We start from the raw sequence: 23425 nt of genomic DNA, 5'->3' as shown, positions 1-23425 counted from the left end.
TACAATGCAAGTGAACTTGCCAAGAAGCAAATTTTTGTTTCCTTACAAGAGCTCATGAAGGATCAACACAGGGGCCTGAAACAAAGGGATGTTGTTAGTGGCTGACCTGCTCAACAGTTTAGTTAATATGGTCTGGAACAGCAGTGATCCAGTGTCAGACTTCCCAGGTAGGGGGGGTTTGTCTGAGCTGGGCTGCTTTGCCTGAGATATACACTTAGGCACCACACCTGCCAGACCTTCATCTAGGTAACTTAACATCATCATCACTCAGCTTCAGTATACTCACAGAGGATTAATTTAGCATGCTTTCCCCCCCCCACTTAAGTGCACTTAAATTTGTTCCTGAAAAGCAGAATAAAACATGGCTTCTCAGCAGCACAAAATTAACAGAAAGGTACACTTCTGTCACTTGGAAATAGTGAGTTTTTAATTGCATGTTCACACAAAAAAGGCGAAATTGTAGGAAGTCATTTTATTGTTGAAATAAACGACTTATTTACAGAGACAGTTACTTTACAGTTTTACAAAGCAGACATAATTCTCAGAATAAAATATCAAACCAGTGACAGATTTAGCACTGTCTAAATGCAAATTCCAAACAGAAACCTACAGCAATCATTAGACTAAATCATACCAATCACATAATAAAATGCTGTCCCTTGCAACTACAACAGTATAAAAAGACTTTTTATCAGTCATGATCTAGTGGATTAATCATCTGTTATACTTCTTTCTTCTTGAGTATTAGTGGACCTACATTATCTCCTGTTAATTCGTTGTGCTTGTTGTGGGAGCCATCACAGACAGGGAACTGGAAGAAAACATACATGAGGAATTAGTATAACTCTGTACAGCAACTGCATGGTGATTTTTATACTTCTTCCTATGCCAAGAGCACTTTGATAACATTGCTAGTTCCTCCTCCTATGTCCTGTTTCAACATCAAACTCTGTCTCCTATCAGACACATGACACGTGCTACTGAGGAAAACCACTGCTAACAGGTAACTAAGTTTGTAAGGACCTAAAATAGCTGTTCTTAGACACAAAGTTAGGGACAAAGCCTTTTCCATGAATGAACAGCAAGCAAAGCAGCCATCGCAGCCACAAATGGTTTAAGGTTTATTGTGGAACTAGTAAAAGGGCTCTTAATAGATTTAATCATTTGCAACCAGAAAGTACTGTTTTAAGGAAAGCTGAAATACTTTGCTGAAGTGATTAGTCTGAAGTGAGAGCAGTTGAGAGGGTTTCTTAGGTCCAGGGCAGATTTTTCTGTTAAAACAGGAAAGCATGCAGTTCAGAGAGGACAAAACCAGAGCACAGTCAGGACATTCAAAAGAAATTGAGGGTAAACGAAAAATACTTGTACGTCTAGTTGATTTGGGGGACACAGACTACTCGCACCAGTCATCTACTGTCTGCTCTGGACCAGATGGGGATATGCTCTCCCTCACCAACACAGGTCCAGCCTTACTTTCCTTCTAATAGCAACAACTTTCTAAGCATTGTTTTTGCAAAATAGTTATCTTGTAATTAGTTGCAATGTTTTTCAAAATACTGAACAAGGCTTACTTGGCTTTAGTCTACTCACAGGCAGTCAGTCTGTAAGTGTTTCTAGAAAAACCCTACTGTGCTTCTTCCAAGTTTCTACAGTTTCTTTCTGCATGTAGACAGGTTTACAGTGTGGAAAAATAAGAACTCTGCCATTCTCAAAAACCAGGAACATGTTCCACCCCCAGAGAAAAGCAATAGGTCAACATGTAGCAGTTCACCACCCAAGCACTGATAAAAATATGCAAGTTTCAATCTCTAATCCTACAGTTGCAGAACTTACCGTCTTAGAACGCCAACACCTGCAGTAAGCTTTAGTGAGACACAGATCTTCAATGTTTATTTCATTCACTACTTTTGGATTTTCCTTCTGGATCTTGAGGTTAATCAAGCTATCCTTTTGCTGTTTCTTCTTGGGGAGGAACGGACGAACAGCGAGGTAACCAAGCAAGGCCAGCACGCCCAGAAAAGGCAATAACCGCAGCCATTCTGAAACTAAAGACAAGTGGAATTTATATTGGCTCTTGACACTTCACTATAGCACAGCATCAGCTACTCTCAAAATACTTAGGCTTAGGTTAGGGAATGGGGTTGCTCAGTCAGCAAGGCTCCGAGGGCAGACAAGACTCTGGGTAAGTCTTAAGAAGAAAGAAGACCCAGAATAAAACCTGGGTTTTACTGTAGCCAAGGTAGAAATTTGACTCCTAGAATTTAATTTCAATTTTAGTTTTAACACTCTAGAAGATGCCTCAATGGAAGAGAATATATCCAAAACAAAAGACATACTGAAATAAAAAACCCTAAAATTACAGGACGTCCGACCAGCCCTGTCTACTAGCAAACTGGGCATGATTACATGTGGGAAGTATATTCAATGCCAGTCTCTTAATATTCTGTATATGAAGAACTATTAAGTTCATTTTATAATTCCATTTTTAATTGCTTATTTCAGATTTTTAGCTTCTTGAAGTTTCCATCATTTTATTTGTTCCCAGTTTTTGTAGAAACTTTTTGTAGAAATGATACAGATTATTAGATAAGCACTAGCAAAACCTTCACCAATCTTTTTTGGTTTTTTTTTCAGAGCTCTGTTTGCTCAGGGATTTGCTCGAGTTTCTACAGTTTCTACAATACACAGAAAAAGAAGAGGGTCCTGAGATCAGGTAAGTCAAGACACAGAAAATGGCTTTTAACCAAGCTGAGGAACTTCTTTTAAGTATAGGTACGAGAGTCAAGTATCCTCTGCAGACTTAGCTGCCTTGTTACATCATTATAAATCTTCTAGACATACTGGTGAGAGAAAGACTTACTGGACTTTTTAAGAAATTCATCAGCACCTGGCATAAGATCTATATATACTGAAGGTGGATCCCCTTTACCAGCAAAACATGTTGTGACAATACTCCAGTGTAATTAAAGTACCACGGTGCAATAAAGGAGAGCATATTTTTCTAAATTTCTGAAGAACACACTACATCTAAACACTCATAGAGAAATAGAAGAGAGTTTAAAAATATTTTAAAATGAGAAAGAAGTGTAATGAACTGGAGCACAACTAGCTGCACAAGCACTTTGTAAGACAAGACACTGTAATCAAGTTCCTCTTTTAAATGATTTAGGATCAGAACATAGCAAAATTTTGTTCTACAGTTTGGTTTTCGAGATTAAGATGTACAAGAAGGAAATGCAATAGAGCAGGCTAAGGATGCTAGGTAGGTTGTAGCTCTCAAATTATTCTGTATAGCTCGATTTTATTTGTAATAATAGATTGCATTTATGCTAATAAGCACAGCGGCTTTTTCTTAACAATTTTAATTTTCTGAAAATACACCATGTAATGAAAATACTTTGTGGGACTAGTTTTATGTTCAAGCTTTCTATAGCCTTTGACATGAAAGTCACACTTACTGCATTTATCTGGGAATGCACCACAACTGTATAAATGCTAAAGGCACTGCAAAAACTTTCAGTAGTCTTTCCACACCTGCATGTACAGCAGTCCCTATGCACAACAATTGACAAAATTTGCTAAGAGTCACTGCAATAGACTAATCTCTGTTGCTCTTTTCTCATCCCTAAATAATTAACACCAAGACACTTAAAAGTTTTCAGTTACACTAAATGCTGAGTTTCCCAGGCAGCAGTGCCTGTTTGTCTTTTCCATTGTTACTGTTCCAGAATACCCCATCAATAAGAATCCAAATACACTTTCTGACCTTATGGGAAGGACTGACTTGGAATGTACTTTAGAAGAGAGGAAAAATATTTGGTCACTGAAAAAAATTTCCACATTGAGTATCTATCTCAGCAAAGAGTTGGATCCCTCCAAAGCTACTCTGAACTCCAGGGCAGAACAGACGTTACAACAGGTGCACCATAACCAAAAGCAGGGCACCTGTCAAGTGTGTGATGAATACAACTAGGATAAGATTGACACACCAAAAAGAAATGTCTCACATCAGAATTAAACATAGTTAAAAGAGACTGGCAACTAAACAGCAAGTGGCATCTCAATACAGCTTGAAACTCCCTGACATGATATCCAAATTGGACCAGTATGTCTATGGGAGGCTCATAACCAGTTGGGTTCATCCAAATGAAACAGCAACATGATAGCTGTAACCTCTGAGAAACAACATTAGAAACAAACAGGAATGGGAAGTACAAGCATATTATTTATCATGCTTATTATTTAATATTTGTATCATGCTAACTGCTGATAAAGAGTTTTGTCCTCACTAGCCAATGATTTCTTTACACAGTTTCAATATGGGAGTCTCTGGAAAGCCCCAAATTACACCAGTGTGTAATCATAAACTGACTTGTTATTGCCAGAAGACTGCCAAAAACTTTTACATTGAAAAATCAACATGACCATGGTTCTAGGGCATGAGAGACAAGATACTGTCACAAAGGAAAAAAGTCACAGATCTTTGGACTGGGTGGGCAGGGATGGGAGAAAAGCTTCACTCAAACTAATGCAACGACACCATCCTACAACTATAAGCTGCTCTATGTTTTTGAAGCCATCCGTACCTTTCTGAAGCAGATATAAGGCAATTCACAAGACTGTTTATTTTCACAGCTGATAATTCAGAATTCAGCAATTACATTGACTCTGGAGATCCTTTACCAGTTCTGTTGCATGGGAAGAGACAGTCTTTGGAGCCAGAAACGAAGAGTAGAGTATCGAAGAGGTTAGTCTTCAAACTTGACTTGTGTTAGACAGAGACCAATCCCAAAGATAAGTCCTGGAAAGTATCCGGAACATCACTGAAACAGGAATGCCCAGAGAATTTCAAGAAGCTGAGGCCACAGACCATAGGCCAGTTACATTTTCAAGGAGATGCTGTCTTGACGTTTAGTCCCACAGTAACAAGTCCAAAAAAATAAGAAACAGATACACTGTGATCAGAAAGGGACTGGCCAGCTACTGAGAGTCAAGTCAAAGCAAGTGATCCCTGCTTGTCTTTCACCAACTACTCCTTTGATATCTTTCACTTGGATTTACGTTTTAGCTAATTTATGTGGAAATGACCCTATGCAGACCCAAAAGCAGCTTCTTACAGTAACAGCTCAACTGCAAGCCAAAATTTTAACAAGGATCAGCTATCAGTCAAAAATGAAGATTGGAACTGTGATTGTATATTCTCTAAACTGATGAAGTTCTTCATGCAAATTCAAATTACTTACTCAATTCCATTCTCTTCAGCACTGAGTTCTATCCTAACTGTTGGCTGTTGTTTGCCTGGGTCTCTTAAGGGTGTTCTCATTTCTACACAAACTAAACACAAAGGACTCCACATGCCACTTCTATGTCTATTAGCTTATGAGGGTAGAGAGGTGACAGTGCTTTTAGCAACATAGCACACCTTGAATAAATTAAAAGCCAAACCTACAGGTAGGTTAGCAAGCCACTCTGCAAATGACAAATTCATGGTTCAAATCAGTTCTGAAGACTGTTATCATGGTATCACCCTTCTTTTCCTCAGTATTGTAAAAGATGATCCACAGAACTGGCCTCTTCCTGCCTGGCAGCACAGTACATTAAAGTCCTTCCTAACATGCAGGCCAAGTTTAAAACAGGACTGTGTCATGTTTATGGAAAGAAGCCTAGCACTTAGATAAACCCTGAAATGTGTGGAAATGTGTTTAGCACATAAACCCTGAAATTCTGACCACATGCTATTTTGAGGTGAATGTCTATGCCGTTCTAATGACATGTACCAGGATAAAAAGCAACACAAGCATGAGACAACACTGTTCATTTCAGCAAACTTGAGAAGGGAAAGGTAAAGCAGCTATGACAAGAAACTGAAAGAGGCTTCTGAGCAGCAGCAGCATGACAATTTAGATATCCACTTTCAAACCCAAGGTCAAAAATTCTTTCGTTCCTCCCTCATTGCTTTTACCTTCAGGATTTTTGCACTGGTAACAGTCTAACTCTCTCCAAGCAAGCAGTCTTCCATTGTGATTTGAGGTCACGACAGAGAGCAGTGTCCCAAGAGTTTTAATCAGCACACTATACAAAAGGATCCTTCCTATACTTCTGGTCTGCTGTTTCTACAACTGATGCACTACAGGAACTGAAGTTGCATCTACCTGGACACTAATGAAGGTTTACCAGAGCAATGAAAGAGCTAGTAAGCAAAGGACTGCACTGTTCCAGATTTGGGATCTGCCCTGCCTTTGTGAACAAGGTATATGCTAGCAAGTGTTTTATAGTGCTGGTCCCTGACTAAATTCAGTAGATGTCACCAAAGGTCAAATACTAATGCACTTGAAGTGTTTTAAGATCAATATTATTTCTCACTTTCCAAAAAGAAGCAAAGAAAAATGTTTGACATATTTGATATGTCATTTGCCAAAGAATACGCTCCTCTGTAATTTGTACTAGTAATAAACACAAAGAGAATATTAATCTAATCTTCTCTATTGTCTAATAGTCTTTCACTAACGCTAATTCAATAGATATGATCCTGTAAATTGCTGCTGCAAAAGAACTCCCAGAATTGGGAATCCCTTGCTCTTAGAGGCTTATGACTTTAGGACAGGACAGACAAAGTCCACAACAATACAGAAGAGGCGGCACTTGCTGAAGCAAGCCCGCTTTCTCAGATGAGACTTTAGACAGACAGCTGCTCTGAGCACAGATATGTACAAGACTCTTCAATGAGCAATGAGGTTTCAATGACTTTCAGTAACTTTTGAGCACTAAGAGAGGATCATTTTTTAATTTATGTGCCTAGGATGTGGTGTCCTATGATTTCCTTTTGAAAAGCCTCACCATGTTGCATTTACCCTATACCATAACTTTAAGCCCCTTGTACAGTCTTGCTGTTTTTTCCTCCATTTTCATTCATATCCACCCCAAGAGGAAGATATATAAGCATGACAGCAGATATTAGTCTAGTCTAGCTGACTGTTGAAAAAAATGAAAAGTGTAAAAACATTGGTCTATGGCTATGTATTTTAATTATTCCTCTGTTTCCCCTTCTTGGAGTGCTTAGCACAAGACCAGTCAAAGAAATCACTAAGATTTCAGATATGCTCATTAAATCCTACCAGGTCTCAAAGCAATTGCTAACTCGGCTCCTTCTTTTACCTTTGTTTAATATTTTTGGGATTGACATTCCACGTTTGGTCTCCGCTTAAGGTTTCAGTTGTTTGCTTCTTCCCTCCCTCCAAATTCAAGTAAGTACCTGTCAATGCGGTAAGGAACATGACAGCAAACCAGTTCTCCCCCACTGATCATTCTATTAAAAAAAAAGTTCTGACCAGAGGTTTTCAGAATAAATTATAATTGCAATTATAAATACAGAGACTGCACAAATAATCCTGTTACAGAAAAATATGTTTGGACAAATGAATCAAGAAGAGATTAAACCCAAGCATTACTAAGCTTATCAAATTTTAAGTACAACTTGTGGTTAAAAGGGCAATGACTTAAGTAGGAAACTGCCAAATGCTAGGAATATGAGAAGCTGCATTGTTCTGTAGCTTATTGTATCCCATTCCTCCCAACTTGGTAGCAGCTGAGTTCCTCTATTCGGTGTATATAATTAACAGCATTTTCAAGTGAGAGAGTAGTTGTGGAGAAAGAAGAATGGCTCATTTAAAATGGGTTTCCTTGTGGTGGGAAAGATAACGGGACTTTAAGTTTACAAGCAGCATAAACATGCTGAAAAAGAAGTACTCAAACCTATTTTTAAATAAATTGTGCTTGTTCTAAATGAAATAATTTTCCAATAGTATTAAAGTCATACACCTTAGTGCTGCAAAATAAACACAGAAGGTTGATTCTACACTTTGAAGGCTTTTTCTAGTTCCAGAGTTAGAGCCGGGCTGTTAGAGCATTCCTCCTATTTATTATCACCGAACTATCCTTGTCATTTGACACTACTTCATGTTCTGCCAGTATTAGCACAGCTGAGCCTGGGCTCAGATAGTTCCAGTTTGCAAAGCACTGAAATGCACAGAACACCTGAAGAATTTGCTAGTTACTTAATTCTTTATCTTGTTTGTTCTGTCATAGGGCTATAATTAACGAACAGGTATTTTCACTCCCTCACCCAGAAAATACTTATAAAAGTTATTAAATAAACCCCCTAAACTTGTGTATGTAGCAGGCTCCCAGAAAGAGGTCTGGTTTTGTGGGTTTTTTTTAAACTGTACAGATGCTCTCTTTAGCCTTTTAAGCAAATGAAGAGGCAATGGTTTAGGTCTTGAGCTAAAATTCCATTTTCTTTATGTGCATGGCCTCTGACTTGCTGCTACTTGCACAGAGAGGATTTTTAAGTACAGTGCAAACAAGCTGGGACCGAGAAGCCTGGTAGGTTTTACTCTATCACTACATTTTACTCTGTTATCATTCATCATATGGCATCTTAAACGTTCTGTCGGATAACTTTCCTGATGGAACAGTTTAACAGCGATTTAAGGTTTGGGGTTCCCCCCTTCTCTAACAGATAACCTGCTTAGCACGGCCGGGAGAGAGCCAGTCATGCCTGGAACGAGGGGTGGAAGTCGCAGCCCGATATGGGACAGGCCCAGGGGATGCGTCGGAGCCCCGGCGGACGCCAGTGCTCAGGCACCCCTCACGCCGACCGGCCCGGCCGGGCCCCGCCGCGCCCCTCACGCCACCCGCTGGCGCCGGTGGGCCGGGAAGGAGGGTCCGGGCCGCCGGTCCCCCACCTACCTGTGAGGCGGATGAAGCCGCTGACGCTCTCAGGCAGCGGCAGGTGCTTGAGGTACGCGGGCAGCTGGACCTTGACGATGCGGGCCAGGCTCTCCAGCACCATGGCGGCGGCCGGGAGGGAGGGAGGGAGGGAGAGAGAGAGAGAGGGCGGGGAGCGCCCCGCGACCACCAACCGCCCCGGCCGCAGCTCGTCGCGCGCTTCCTCCAGCTACTCCCGCCGCGCATGCGCCCCGCCGCGGGGCGGGGCGACGCTGGTGCCGCACGCGCATGCGCTCAGAGGGACAGCTCGTTGCCCCCCGCGCGCGCGGCGCTTCTTCCGGGTGCTGTGAGGGGAGAGGCGGTGCTGGCCGTTACAGCCGGGAGGGAGCGGAGCCCGCGGGGCAGCGGGGCCGGGGTGGTGGGCGCTGGCTAGCGCCGCAGCCGTTAGCAGCCGTTAGCAGCTAGCAAGGCGCCTCCTGGGTCAGCTGCTCTCCTGAGGCGAGGCGGGGCCGCGTCCGGCCTGTGGGTCTGTGGTGGAGGTGTCCGGCCGGTCGCTTGGGCCTCACGTAGCCTGGGTAGGCTTCACTTGAAGGTAAAGCTAGGGAGGTGAGGGATTGAGACTTTAATAACGCGCGGCTTATGATTTAGAGGCTATGTATTACCTGTTGTCACCCTCTTGTGTTAAAGTTGTGTTTCGTGTCGATGGTCTTAAAAATACTTAAGTAAAAGATTTTTCTTCACATGAATAATGTTTTTCATATGTTATCATAACTCTTCTGAGGTGGGACAATGTGAGCACTGAGAGCTTTAGTATTACAGGGAGAGTGCCATCCACCTCATGTTCGGCAATTGTTTGCACAGAACAAGCTTTATCTCTGAGCATGTTACTTAATTTTATTTCATTTTACACCAAGGAGACTGGTCATTTTGGCATAGAAAATTGACCCTGCGTAGTCAGGTGAAAAAATGGGAAGTATGCAGCCATTCCCAGTCAATTTAGAGAATCCAGCAAGACCTGAAAACTCTTGCATTAGTCTCTTCCTTACAAGCCCAGCACCATTTGGTTCAAGATGCTTTGCTATTGTGACTGAATCCAGTAAGTGATAATAGCATATAGCACAGCACGAACTTCTTCAGGAAAGCTGAAACCACAATCCTTCAAAAAGATATCTCCTTCCATATGTGATCTTGTCTGGAGCACAGTTCTCTCTCCTCCCTCAGTGTACAGAAACCATGCCATATCTGCCCATATCAACTGTGTGCTTTTCATGCTGGCCCAGAATTGGTAATTAAGAAGTTTTGGGGTAAGTTAGTAGGGTTGAGCCAAGCAATAAAAGAATAATTATAGGTATGTGTTGAGTCAGATCAACCCACTGGTCTGTCTTTGGCTGAATCTACTCAGCAGTCATGTTTGTCTTGTATTGGGTAGGATATACAAGCCCAGTACTAGGTCTCTTTCACTAGTTTGTTTAGTGATCGATTCAGGAAAATCTTAACCAAAAGTTAAAATCACCATAAAGAACCAAGGCAAAAAAACAAATACTGGAAGCTAGGTTCAAAACAAACAAATCCAGCTTGTTTGTGCTTCTGGCCTGAATATTATTTTTCTACGTGTGGCCCTACATTAACGTTTCCTGATGAATCATCATCTTTAGCTAGTGACAATATTCCTGTGATCTCAGAGTATCTTAGTTCCCTACCTCACCTAAGTTTAGCCTTGTAATGACTATGTCTGATGGCCCAAGATGATTCCTTCTTGTGTAGGCAAATGCCTGCTGTTAGACAAGATAATGAAAGAGCATTGTTCTGTAAAGATTACACATCAGATGTCATGACGTAACTTTGTTTGTGAAACTGAGGGAAGAATACATAAGGCTGAAGATACATAAAGTAAATCCTCCAGCTCTGAATCAAACAACTTCATACTGAAGTTGAGAGACTCTGTCCTTCTCTCCACTTCCCTTTCTTCCGCTCTTCCAGCCTTCTCTGGATGCTAGCTGTGATACTGGGAGCACAGCTGACGTTTCACTGAAACTCCTGAGCCCTGCTGTGCTGCCTTTGATCAGCACTCCACTTAGCACACTGCTAGACAATCTGCACATGTTGCAGAGAGGAACCATTCTCACTGTGCCTCGCCTGTCTGCATAGGTATCAGCTGACATGAGTCACGAACGATTTTGGTATATGAAAGGCTGAAGTCACAGATGATGGAAAAACTATAAAGAATATGAAGCCTGAATGAGATTTTTAACTGAAGGGGACGCAAAAGATGGTGTTTAGAAATCCAGTTTGAACTGGAGCTCAGGAGATGTATGTTCAATCTCCAACTTGGCTGCAGAGTCTCTGTTTGACATAAGGGGAAAAATGTAAACTGCAGGCTTCTCAGTCCTGAAGAAAAGAACAGGGTTTTACACAGTAGTCCATCTTCAGGGACTGCGTTATGGGGTCGGAACTTAAGATCAGTCAACATCAGGAGGTTTACCAGGCAGGTGTGACATCTTCCTTCTGTTACGCACATTTAACACCCTATGTGAACATTCTTATTCCACAGGCAGATTGCTTCTTCGTGATTTTACCAGCATCCTTTTGAACTTTGCCTCAAATCTCAATACTGTTTGGTATCTGGAAAATTTTCTAGCTTTCTTGGGGAGAATAATATGCAACAATTACTGCATATTTGGCTTCAGTTTGTGAACTGTTAAGACGTAAAGATTGCCTCTGCTTATGTGTTTCATGCTGAATTTGGCCACTGAAACTCTGGTATTTGGTAGGGTGTATGGGAGTCACTGTAATAAAAATAACAGCACAAAAAGCCCAAGCATAGATACTTGAACAGAACCTGGGTCACTGATACTGAAATACGATTATTGCTTTCACCAGTAGGTATCCTCTATCACTGGGATTTTTCATCTAGCAAGAACATTACAGATACAGTGGAGCATGGAGCCCACATGAAGAGATCTACACAGTTAGTGCTAGCTCAGGTCTTTTACATGGAATTCCCAAAACACAGACCAAAAGAGAACCAGCCCAATTAACTTACTGTTATGCATGCATTGATGAGAATGTTAGAAAAGTTTGTGGTGCAGATGAGATCATGTTTGACAGAATTTATTCTGCCAAGCATAATACCACTACAATAACAGCTGCATTGGTCTGGCTCGCAGTAGAAATAAGAGTTGCCTTCAGCATCCACAAGCTGGTCGGTCCTGGTCCAACAGACTAAGTATAGGTGAAAAGAAGCCAGTCATGTTCCTCCTCTTGTTAGCCTTCAGAAATTGCTTGATTTTCCTGTGCCTTTAATTCAGCTGTAAAATGAGATAATAGTTACTGGTCTGTCTAGAACACTAAGATTTGCAGAGGAAAAAAACCACGTATAAATTATTTATTTTATCAAGTACACACCAGTAAGGATAAAAGGTGAAAGGTCCTGAGGTAGCAGACACACAGTCCTTCCATCTCTAAAACAAGCCTAAGCAGCACACTAATTTGCTCAGCACCCTTTCATGGTAATGAGCTTTTCTATCAACAAGATGTCTCGTGGTGTTAAAACCATTTTCTTGGAACTGGCATTGCCATTTTCCATACTGAGTGCCTGGAAAAATCTCCACAGCAGACAAAAGTACTGTTGTCAACTGAAAACTATCCTGTCACCAAAGGGCTGGCTTCTGTGATCGGGAAACGCAGGCCTCTGTCTAGGAGGAAGCTAGATCTCTCCCTTCATATTCGAATCATTTCACAATGGGGTTTGAATTGCTGCTGTTCCTGCTGTATGCAAAGATCTCTCTCTCTTCCACTTCCCCAAAAGTAAGCAAAATCATTACACCCCAGAAGGGCTGTAGGAACTGTGATTCATTTCATGCAATGTCTCTATCAGTTATGCAGCACTGTCAACACCCAACTATTAACTGAATCTCAAAAAGTAAGGAGACTGGCTTAAAAATGTAAACCATAAGGCCATCTATATATAAGGTTACTTTCCTCGGTTTTATGCTTGTGAGTATTGCAAACAAGTTGCAGTTGCATTGCATGGAGGTTAGGTTTTCAATTCTTATTTTTACATCCGTAGGTTTAATTGCCTTTAGAAGAAAGCTGAGATTGTCATGCTTTCACTTGACTCTCAGACCCAGCACCTTAAGTGGCTTCTGTGGTGGTTAAAGTGTTTGAGAGAAAAATGAGTTAAGGAAATAAATCACATTTATAATAGAATCAATAGGGTAATTTTGTGATAGCATAATTTTAATATTATAAAATTACTACTAAATTATCATTATGTTGCTTTCTAATCTAACTAATGTCCAAAAATTTTACAGTGTAACTATTACGTTTTGAAAGCAGATGCTATGGTAATTGCCTAAGTAACTGCAGTGTCCTACTAACAGCATGTATTATTGTTGAATTTTAAAATTCCCTGTGGCTTAGAATGCCATTTATTGTCACAGATTGTAGCGAATTAATTTGTGAAAATAATGAAAACAGGAATGTAAAGAAAAATGGCAAGATTTCTAAGAATTGGATCAAGTTCCAACACGGCAACTTTGTGCATGAGAGAACAGAGCAGCAGACACTGGTTTTATTTATTCGCAAGAAAAATACCATGCTTTGATCTCTCAGCCACAGGTTTAACATTTTAATTTCTTCTTCTGACTGATATTGCTGGGGAGTGGGAAATGTTACCCGTGAGTTGGGTATGAAACAAAATTGAAGAAAACCCCAACTCATGAAACAGTAGGCCTATTCAGTGCTAATTTCCTAGATAATCCCAGATAAACTCTGTTACTTTCTACTTACATTGTACATTTTTTCCAAGCTGGAACTGTCTTTTTAAGCAATGGTGTCCCGGCTTCAGCTGGGATAGAGTTAATTTTCTTCCTAGTAGCTAGTATAGTTCTGATTTGGATTTAGTGTCAGAATAATGTTGCTAGCACACTGATGTTTCAGTTGTTGCTAAGTAGCACTTATCCTAAATTAAGGATTTTTCAGTTTCCCATGCTCTGCCAGTGAGCAGGTGCACAAGAAGCTGGGAGGTAACCTGGCCAGGACAGCTGACCCGAACTAGCCAAAGGGATATTCCATACCATGGAGAACGTCATGCTTCGTATATAAACTGGGGAGAGTTGGCTGGGGGGCGGATCACTGCTCGGGCATCGGTCAGAAGGTGTTGAGCAATTGCATTGTGTATCACTTGTCTTTACTTGGGTTTTATTTCTCTCTCTTTTTTTAATGATATTCCTTTTCATTACAATTATTATTATTGTATTTTGTTATTGTTATTATTATATTTTATTTAGTTATAAAACCATTCTTATCTCAACCCACAAGTATTACTTTTTGTTTTGATTCTTCTCCCCATCCCACTGGGAGGTGGGAGGAGTGAGCAAGCAGCTGTGTGGTGCTTAGTTGCTGGCTGGGGTTAAACCATGACAAATGGTTAGCACTGGTCCACAGTAGTGGGTTCTACAGCTACTATAGTATTTGAAGAAATAGCACAAGATGAAACTATGAATATCCACTTGGTTACACTAAGTTACTGATTTCGACTGCCTTTATTTAAAGCATAGAAAATAAGGAGTTGTATGACACGAAACTATTGTAAGTAACATCAGTCAAGTAAGACTAATGATGCACAAGAAAGTACACAGTAAATATAATATTGCAATGAGTTTTAAATTTTGACCCATTGCATGAATCATGCAGTCTTTCCATCCCCGTTAGGTAGCTGATCCAATATGTACTGCTCATGAGAATCCAGACTGATCTGATTGCTGGTCGCATACAGACTTGCACAGATTTGGAACTTTACTGGGAGTTGCTAATTCACAACAGTTTTATTCAAATCAGAACAAGTATCCTTAGGATTCACTAATATGTTCATAAAAGACCAGATATGTAACTGGTTTGTGGCAGGCTCTGCCTGGTTTCTTGCAATAAACCAGGCTGCAAAATCCGCAGATTGTCCCCTGGGAGGAAGCTGCATTGATGGAAAACAGATACATCCTCCCCTACGCTAAAGGACCTACAGAGGACAAAGCTGACAATCTGGGAAGTACATGCTGCTAAATGAACAGACATGAAGTAAAACCACCATCAAAACACTACAAGCTGCTCTGTTGTGATGGGAATACCAGGGAAAAGAAGCTACAGACATGCCAGTGTATTCTTAGTAGGGGACCACTCACCATTCCCTTCTAAACTGCATTATTACTCTTTGCTAGCAGTGAAGACTGCATATCCTTGTCCAGGTGAGTAAGGGTATATTTGTTCCCTTAGCACTTTACTCCCTTGGCATAATAGCTGTCACTGAAAGATATTTCCTTCATTTTGGAAGGCAAAGGTGAGAATTCCACAAGACTAATTCCTGTGACGCAATGTGCATTCGTTGGCAGTGGCTAATTATAGCACAGAAGAACTACCAGCTTCCCCTGCCGAGGACAGAGCACAGGATCTCTGCAGTACGACTGCACTCTGCTCTTAAGTTCTTCCTGTGTCACGATGCCCACTGACACTGCAGTAGAACAGCAGTTTATCATTCCTTCTCAGGCTGCTGTGTAACAGCAGCTCTGTGGAGATTTCTGAGCCTGCCTTCCCCTTTTCAAGGTTAGCCAGGTCTAGCATTGACAGTAACCCATAGTCTTCTGTCATCTCACAAGAATAAAGAGGAGAAAAGAAAAGAAAAAAAACCAAACCAAACCACCATGCCTCTTCAATTTCAGATAATAAATATATGTAAAAGGGATGGAGATGAAAGCAGGGGAAAAGTGGCTATCTTGATTCCAAGGCAATGACATGGAATAGTACTACAGCAGGTAAATAAGATTAATATAGACTCTTTTAAGCCTATCTTAGAAATGCTTTTGTCTTTTCTATTTTTTCCAGGTACTCCCTGTCCTCCAGACTGCAGCTCATCTATAGCATAGCATGCTTTCAGACCTAGGTAGTTAGCTATTCCCTAGAAGATCTGTAAGTTACTTCCTCACTTACTTTTCAAGATATTGCCAGAATTTTATATAAATTCTGTACTTCACCCCAGTATAGGGAGCTGTAAGGTCTGCAAATACATTTTTTTTTTAAAATCAGTTTCTTTTTTCCCCTTGAATCAGCAGAGAAAATAACCAACACAAAAAGTAGGATATAAACATATCACTTCAAAGTTTACAAAAATTACTTTAGAGGGAATGTAAGCCTAATGACTATGAAAGGTAAAAAATAAATGAAAAAATAAATACATGGTAATTAAGAGGCATTAGTCTTGAACAACATGCTAGGAGAGTGCTTTTGGAAACTAGGAAAAGATCCTAGTACTCCTTTTTTTTAGAGCGGGAAGTCTTTCACTGAAAATTAGTCTTGTCATAAGTGTCTATAGTTAATTTATTAAGATGCTTGAGAACGTTTTAAACTGCTTCCCCAAGAGGAATTAAATTATTTTTATTCAGTTTTTTTTACACTTTTATGCAAGTGATTTTGACAGCTTCAGGACAGAAATGTTATAATTATTCAAAAAACGGGTATGGTAGAAATGGATGCCACACATAGTCCCTCAAGTTGCCTGTCCAATATGATTTGATACTGTCAAATATATTTAGGGTAAGCATATCATTTAGTCTCCAAGTAACTGAGACCTCCATGGCTAATTGCAGCAGTGTTTGTTTTTCTAATGTGGGAGCTGAACAGATACCATAAAATCATTTAACATAGGCCACCAAATAGTCAGGAAGGACTAAGAAATTATCTTTTTCCCTGTTAACTTGAATTTAAATCACTATGACTGAGAAAATTATCTTGGATCCCACTACCAACTCCCTAAGCCAGTATTTTTCAGTGGGTTTTTTTGTGAGATGATGTCCCATTATTCAAAGTAAAAAAAATTGCAGCCCTCATTGTCTTCATCTATTTCTTGTAAAAGTGACAAATTTGTGTAATATTTCTTGAAAGGCTGGAAAGCATGCTTGACCTTGAAGAATAAAAGTCACAAGGAGTGCAGAAGCTAGGTTGCCTTTGCTGTATAATTTGCAACATTTTCAACAACTTGCCAACACCCGACCATGTTTCATGACTACCATGTGTGTCACAACCCACCCTCTCAGAAATACTGCCCTGATCCACCCCCTAACCATAATGGTGAACAGTGTAATAACTGCCTAATTTCAGTATTGGTGATTTAGAGTCATCAACAATATTTCCTGAATTACAGTATGACAGCAACAAGTAATATTCCTTCCTTCTAAGAGATATATTTGGCTGTAATTACCTGGATATTTGAGGTCTAAGCAAACTCTTGGATATCTTATGGTTAACTGGGACATACCAAAAACTGAAACTATCAGCCAAATCTTTAAAGATGAGGTTGCTCAAAAGGTCAAAAAGAAAAGTGAAATGACTCCTAGTACCACATGATAGGTGGCTAGTTAAATCCATTATCTAAATACACAGCATATACTCCTGTCAGTTCAAAGACAAAAAAAAAAACCCTGAAGTATTTCTGTGGACTTTCTTATTTACTTAAATCATTATTTTAAATTAAGTCTATACAGCATTAAACAATTAAAACACTGCAATCTACAAGACTATGTAATAATTTCCCCAGGGAGAAATAGCATTATTTTGTATAAAACAAAATGGAGGAAAAAAAAAGGGGACAGAATGTTCTACAAGGAAAAAAAGCCTCTAAATAAAGAGCGACAGAAAGTCAGCCTGCTACCTCTGATGATGTGTAATGTTTATTTAGCTACAAATATGTAAACAATTCAGCAGCAGGACTGCCTCAGAAGAAGGGGGAATGACCAAAAAGGTGGACTGCTGTGGGCCCTTTGGGAAGTCAGAGGTACGAAGGCTCCTAACTCGGAGACGGTCCCTGTCCCAGGTCTTCTGAAAACACTGATCTCTGTGGAGAACCCTCCTAAGATACAAGGCAGTTTATACTTCAGTATAAAGTACACCATCAGTGTCCTGATTATCTCAGGCTCACTAATTCCCTGTAACTCTAATCAAACAATGAAAATTGCACTTGCCACATGGCAAGCCAGGTGAATGGAAGCCTACGCTTCAAATCAATCAATGCAGCATATTGTGAAGTCTGAACAGCCTTGCCTATACTAGGGAGCCTGTAAAATATGTTAGCTAGATTGTGTGAATAACAATCGTTTAATCAGTAATGTTCTATCTGGATTATCAACTTTAATAGTGTATTAGGTATACTGGTCAATTAATTTGTTACACCCAAACACTGCTCAAAGGTTACAGTTTGCTTAGTACATTTGCATCCTGGAACAAACATTGGAGGAGCAACCGAATTAGGATGGTCCACATCTGACTAGTAATCAATTATGTCAAAGTAATAAAAATAGACATATCTTGAAAATGCTTCAGACAGTCCTTTGATGTCTTCTTTAGTAAACACAATAGGCCAAATTAAGTACTACTAAAAACTGCTGTAAGAGCTTGCTCATTTTTGGTAACAGTGTAACTCCTACACACTTAGCATGGGCAGCCTGAGGGGTCAAAAAAACAGGTATAACAAGGAAAAGCAACCACCACCAAAGGGATATGGTAAAGTAGGTCACCATTAAACACCTTTCTGAAGAGATCAAACTGAAATTGATTGAAGAGATCAAACTGAAATTGGCCTACTGAAATTGATAAAACATTGATTTGCTCCAGAGAGGGGTTTCACCTGCTGAATTCAGCCTGTGTTACCTTATTTTAGCAACTGTGGCTAATTACTCAGCCCTTCACAACCCTATTTTAAGATGCTATTTTGCCATGTATGTTTGTATTATCTATATTTATTCAGGAATGTAAAGAATTCATATGAAAGAAGAAGAAAAAGGTAGTAACTGCATGACAACAAAACTTTTCATTTTTCAAAACTGGCATCATAATTACACTGTGCACATTCTCATCTGACTTTCATGCTTCAATATCCATAGGGCTGAGTCAGCACAGAAGATGAACATTCTTGTTGACACAAACGGCTGCTGACTTGAAAGGAATATAATATCTTTTGCATTTAGATCAAATGGTAGTTTTGCTGAGAAAAAAATGAATAATGTCCTGTAGCAATTTTCAGAGATTTTGTTTAGGTCTGTGAAAATAACATAATAAATTTTATGTTGTCAAAACTTTATTCTTCTAAAGTAGCTCTTACTTTCTGTAAGGATTTCAAGAGAAGAGGAAAATATTCTTTAACTGAAAGAAAACTATGTTGTCACTATGAGGCTAAAAAAGTGCTAAACAATGAAGTGCTAAGCAAAATCCTGAAGACCAGATTTTGTGGGGAACTTTGGCCTGTTGATCTCAGTGTAAGTTACTGAAGTATTTTATAGTCTTGCGAATCCCACATGACCTTGTGTAAGCCACGAAACCTTTGCATGCCATTATTCAACAAAGCACTCAAGCTTTCTACTGGGACTCGTATGTGGACTTGTTAGATCTTACAACTCCCTACACATAGCAGTAACAACTTAAAGTGCATTTATGTAGGGACTCAGTGTTTTGCCCTGTGACCTAGCGGTGAGACAAAAAGCACTGCTATACAAAGGAAACACGTGGAATAGCTTGGAAATTGTTTCAGTGAGAATGTCAGAGAAGCTGTCGAAGAAACAATGGGAGATGAAGAATTGCCAAATTGGAATATTAAGACGAAAAGTTACCTTTTATCTAATATTCCTTAGAAAGCTAACTGCTGCCTAACACACTGACCTTGGGCTGGACTCCAGATGTGAAAGGGTTTTGCTACCTCTTCTTCCTAACAGGAGACATAATGGTCCCAGATGTAACAGGCAGAGAACTGAGCGTGCAGTACCAAGGCTGTAACTATGACCCGGCTGTCCTTCTTGAAGGGTAGAAGCGCCCAGCTACCCAGGAAGGGCTGCTGGTCTTTGATATTTAAAACATGGATCAGGTGGAAGACAGTGACATCCCCAAACCTGTTTTTCTTCCACTGTCATGTAATGGCACTTGGGTTGGCAAATTCAGCCTTTTTATTTCTTGTGTTAAAAAAAGCCAGTGGAACAATCTTAATTTATCAGCTTTCTCCTGGGATCTTATTCTTTGTGGTCTCCATTGAATCAAAAGGGTCCCCAATAAGGTGAGTTTTGCTCAGATTAAAGAAGAATTTGACTGCAAGCTTGATTTATGATAATTAAAGGAAAAACAAGTTGGACAGGATGCTGCAGAGAAAATTGAGGCCTGGTAATACATGCAAACAGGGAGAATCTGTTGTTGTTGTTCATCTTAGCACTTTGTTTTCCAGCAGCAGAAGCTGTTGTGTTTTGTCTCCTCCAAACGGGAACTAATAATGATCTACCAGAAGGACTAATAAGAAGGATGTCTTGATTTTGTTGAAGTAATTTTTTTTCCTTTCCTAAAAAGGAAGATCTTTTTGGAAACATTTTGCATCTTGTCTCTCCCTTGCCTCTCAGATATAAGAAGCATCCTGTATGGAATGCTGCTTGGTGTCCAGGGTGCATGGTTGCTCCACCTGTTTTGAAGACAGGTAGAATAGCATGCTCAAAATGGGAAAGCGGCTGGTCTCAGGCAAGCGGAAGTGAAAAACTGACATTGATATGCAAGCAGACTACACTAACCTTTAAACTAAGACTGGGATGCTTTTCCCTCATCCCCTCTGCTGAGGGGAAAGGGCTGTAACAATATATCAAGGTTATCTCCATTCATGCTTGCTCTGCTGGACCACCACAAGCAGCTGAAATGGACTGGCACATTCAGCCTTTGGAGGTTACTGACCACTTGGCCGCACAGGGCTCTGTAACGCTGTACTTGAAAAAGCAAACCAAATTCAGAGATGGAGTCCAAGCGAGCTGGTCTGTTGTCAGTATTTTTGTGCAAACTGTTTATTACCATGCCACATCCACCAAGCTGTTTTGCATAATAAACCCCTGAAAATCTAACCCAGCTCTACTACCACATGAGGATTAGACATGGTAATACCTCTCTTCACCCACTTCTGAGAGTTAGCTTCAAAAATCAAATTAAAATTAAGCAAATCCAAATAGACTGGGTAGTTCCACAGTAAGTTGCAACGCCCATCTTCAGTAACCATCATCTGTGCCTCCTGCATTTTATATTACTAGATGAGGTATCCATGCAAGTATAGTACACCTGCTGCATATAGTAAAGGCAAGAAACAATTTGTGTATGGCACGTCAGTATAGTAAGGTCATGAGGACTTACTCACCTGAGTATTCCTACTGAAGTAGAAAATCTATTTATTTATTTCCAAATTATTTATTTCCAAATGCTGAGGGCAAAATACATGATTTTTACCTCACAATTTGAGGAAAAAGAGATGAAGGTGAGAACTATAATGTTCTCCCAGCAGGACTCTGTGCTGTGACTTGCAGAAATGGCCATGAGTGTGTGTCTTGTTTTTCATTCCTACACAAGTCATTATTTTTTATTCATTTTCTCAAGTGTATTTAAAGTTACTTAAATTGACGGATTTGTTTAAAAACAATGACCAGTGAGTGTAATAAAGTGTTTGTCTAAACAGATCTACTAAAAATATGCAAACCTGTTTCTGAGCAATAAACAAGAGCTATCCAATACATTTTAAATTCTACTTGGGGTCAAATGCTAATAGAGATACTGATTTTAACACATAACTGTTGAAAGGCACACAAACAAAACTTGATTTACTAGATTAACAATTCCTGTTGTCTTAAATTAGCAGGGAAAATTACACACTGTCAACAGTATGTTTGTGCTGTTCTTTATTCCTTTCATTATACAGTAAAATGCTAATCACAAGCCAGATCAAAATAGAGAGTCATATTAGAGGTCATTAATCTCAACTAATAATTAAAAATGTAGAACTGGAATACTGTTAAGTACCTAAATCTCCTGAGATACAAACAATAATGAAAAAACTTCAGAAAGTTTGTAAGCAATTTAGAAGGCAGAGAAGGATGTCTGTGACAGAAAGATAGACACACTGGTGATTTGGTGCAGTTTAATAGTGTCCGTAATTGACAGCAGGCAAGGACTGGCAAGGTGTTTTTCAGCAATATTCTTAAGATGATAAGAACATTAATGAAATAGTTTGGGACTACACTTCCTGAATATGCTGTTCAGTACAATTAAAATAATAAGCAGAAAATGAAGACTACGCAAGGAAGTTGCTAGGAATGGTTTAGGTGATTATGGAAAGATAACTGAACTTGACAAGGCAGTTTTCTCTCTAGCCTGTACATGATCTGAACAATAAAAAAGTATGGCAGTCCTACCACAGTACTATTTTTAAAATAAAAATAAAAATTAAAAAAGGGCATTGCTCCCCTAATTCACTGCCAGCTATTCCCAAGCTTCATACTGAAAACATTGTTACACAATCCAGTTTTCTGAATAGGCTGTCTTCTCCAGACAAATAATAATTAGCATCCTAGATAGCAAGAAAGCTAACAGTAGCGCAATAAAGGCACTGTAATGTATGCACACTCGATTCAGTGCAATGGGTTTAGCTAATTACATATCCATACTCCCTGACAGCCAATGCCCTATTTATTAATACGATATATCCGCTCATTACAGCAGAAAGGCAGTCTGGCAATCTTTCTCTGCTTGTTACTTCACAGAAGTGGAGTAAGAGTCCTTCCCCACGTACACAACTATGCATAAATCTACACAATTTATTACTACGAGAAAAAAGAGCCTAGCTAGACTGATTTGTTGACCCGTGTTGCCCAAAATATAAGGCCTTAAGGAGCTGGAAGTGTCGCAGAAGGTATCACTGCAAATTAAATAATTATTTGATGACCCTGGCCCTCGTGCGGACAGCCTGGGTATCTTCCCTTGGTGGTGTTTTTGCCCTGTATCGAGAAACTCGGTTTGATTTACTTCTATGTACCGACACGCTACAAAAACAAAGTTTGCAGGCCCGTTACGCCCACAGCAGGCCTGAACTCCTCGTTGATGCTGCTTCTCTCCCGGGCAAGCGCGGACCTTGAGCTGTTATCGCTGCACCAGAGCGATAGCTGCAAACCCCTCCGCTGTAGGGCTCCCGCCACCGCGCCCTCCTCGCTCCCCTTCCAGGCGCTCCGCGTCCCGCCGGGCCCCGCAGCTGCAGGGGCTCCAAAAGAGCCGGTGGTGCTTCTTTCGAGGCGGAAGAACGCCTAATCCTCGCTCTCTGCCGCGCCGCCACACGGACGCCCGGAGGGCCCAGCCCCCCCCCCCAGCCGGTGGCAGCCCCCAGCTCTGAACAGTTGAGAGTGCCAGTGTACCGCGCGGAGCGATACCGTTCCGCCGCGTCAGCGCACATATGTAGATCCGGCCGCCGCCATTTCGTGGGAGGGCGGCGGCGGCGAGGCGGAGACTTGTCGTCAGCGGTGCGCGCCACCGCGCCCAGGGGGCTACCGCGGGCGCGCGCCCGCCGCGCCGCTGCGGACCGGCGGGACAGCGCTATTGGGGCGGCAGCGGCAGGAAGCGGCGCCGCGAGCAACCGCGGAACCTTCCTGCCCCTTCCCGTGCCCCGCCCTCCCTGCGCGCCGGCGCGGCGCTGGCGCCTACCACTCGCCCGCTCGCACACCTCCCCCCGCTCCTCCGGGTGGGTTAGGCTGGGCCACAGCGCGCGCAGGCGGCGCATGCGCTCGGCGGCGCTTGTCCCGCCCCTTTCCTCCTTCGCCCTCGGGGGGGCGGGGTGCCGCTGGCGGCGGCGGCAGCGCCTCGCCCCGCCCCTCACGGCCGG

General features: G+C 41.0%; 1 protein-coding gene across 1 annotated transcript; it reads right to left on the bottom strand.

Moving 5' to 3' along the window:
• Nucleotides 1-457: 457 nt before the first annotated feature.
• Nucleotides 458-8971, bottom strand: CISD2 (CDGSH iron sulfur domain 2). The gene is made up of 3 exons (XM_074866853.1): nt 8749-8971; nt 1834-2045; nt 458-811 (listed from the first exon to the last, which is right to left on the bottom strand). Exons 1-3 carry the CDS (start codon nt 8849-8851, stop codon nt 722-724), a joined length of 405 nt encoding a protein of 134 aa, XP_074722954.1. The 5' UTR covers nt 8852-8971; the 3' UTR covers nt 458-721.
• Between the last annotated feature and the right edge of the window lie 14454 nt (nt 8972-23425).

Source organism: Strix uralensis, chromosome 4 (genome assembly GCF_047716275.1).
Source record: "Strix uralensis isolate ZFMK-TIS-50842 chromosome 4, bStrUra1, whole genome shotgun sequence".
Taxonomy (NCBI): Eukaryota; Metazoa; Chordata; class Aves; order Strigiformes; family Strigidae; genus Strix; species Strix uralensis.
Note: the sequence above shows the minus strand (reverse complement) of the source record. Positions and strands in the feature narration are given on the sequence as shown.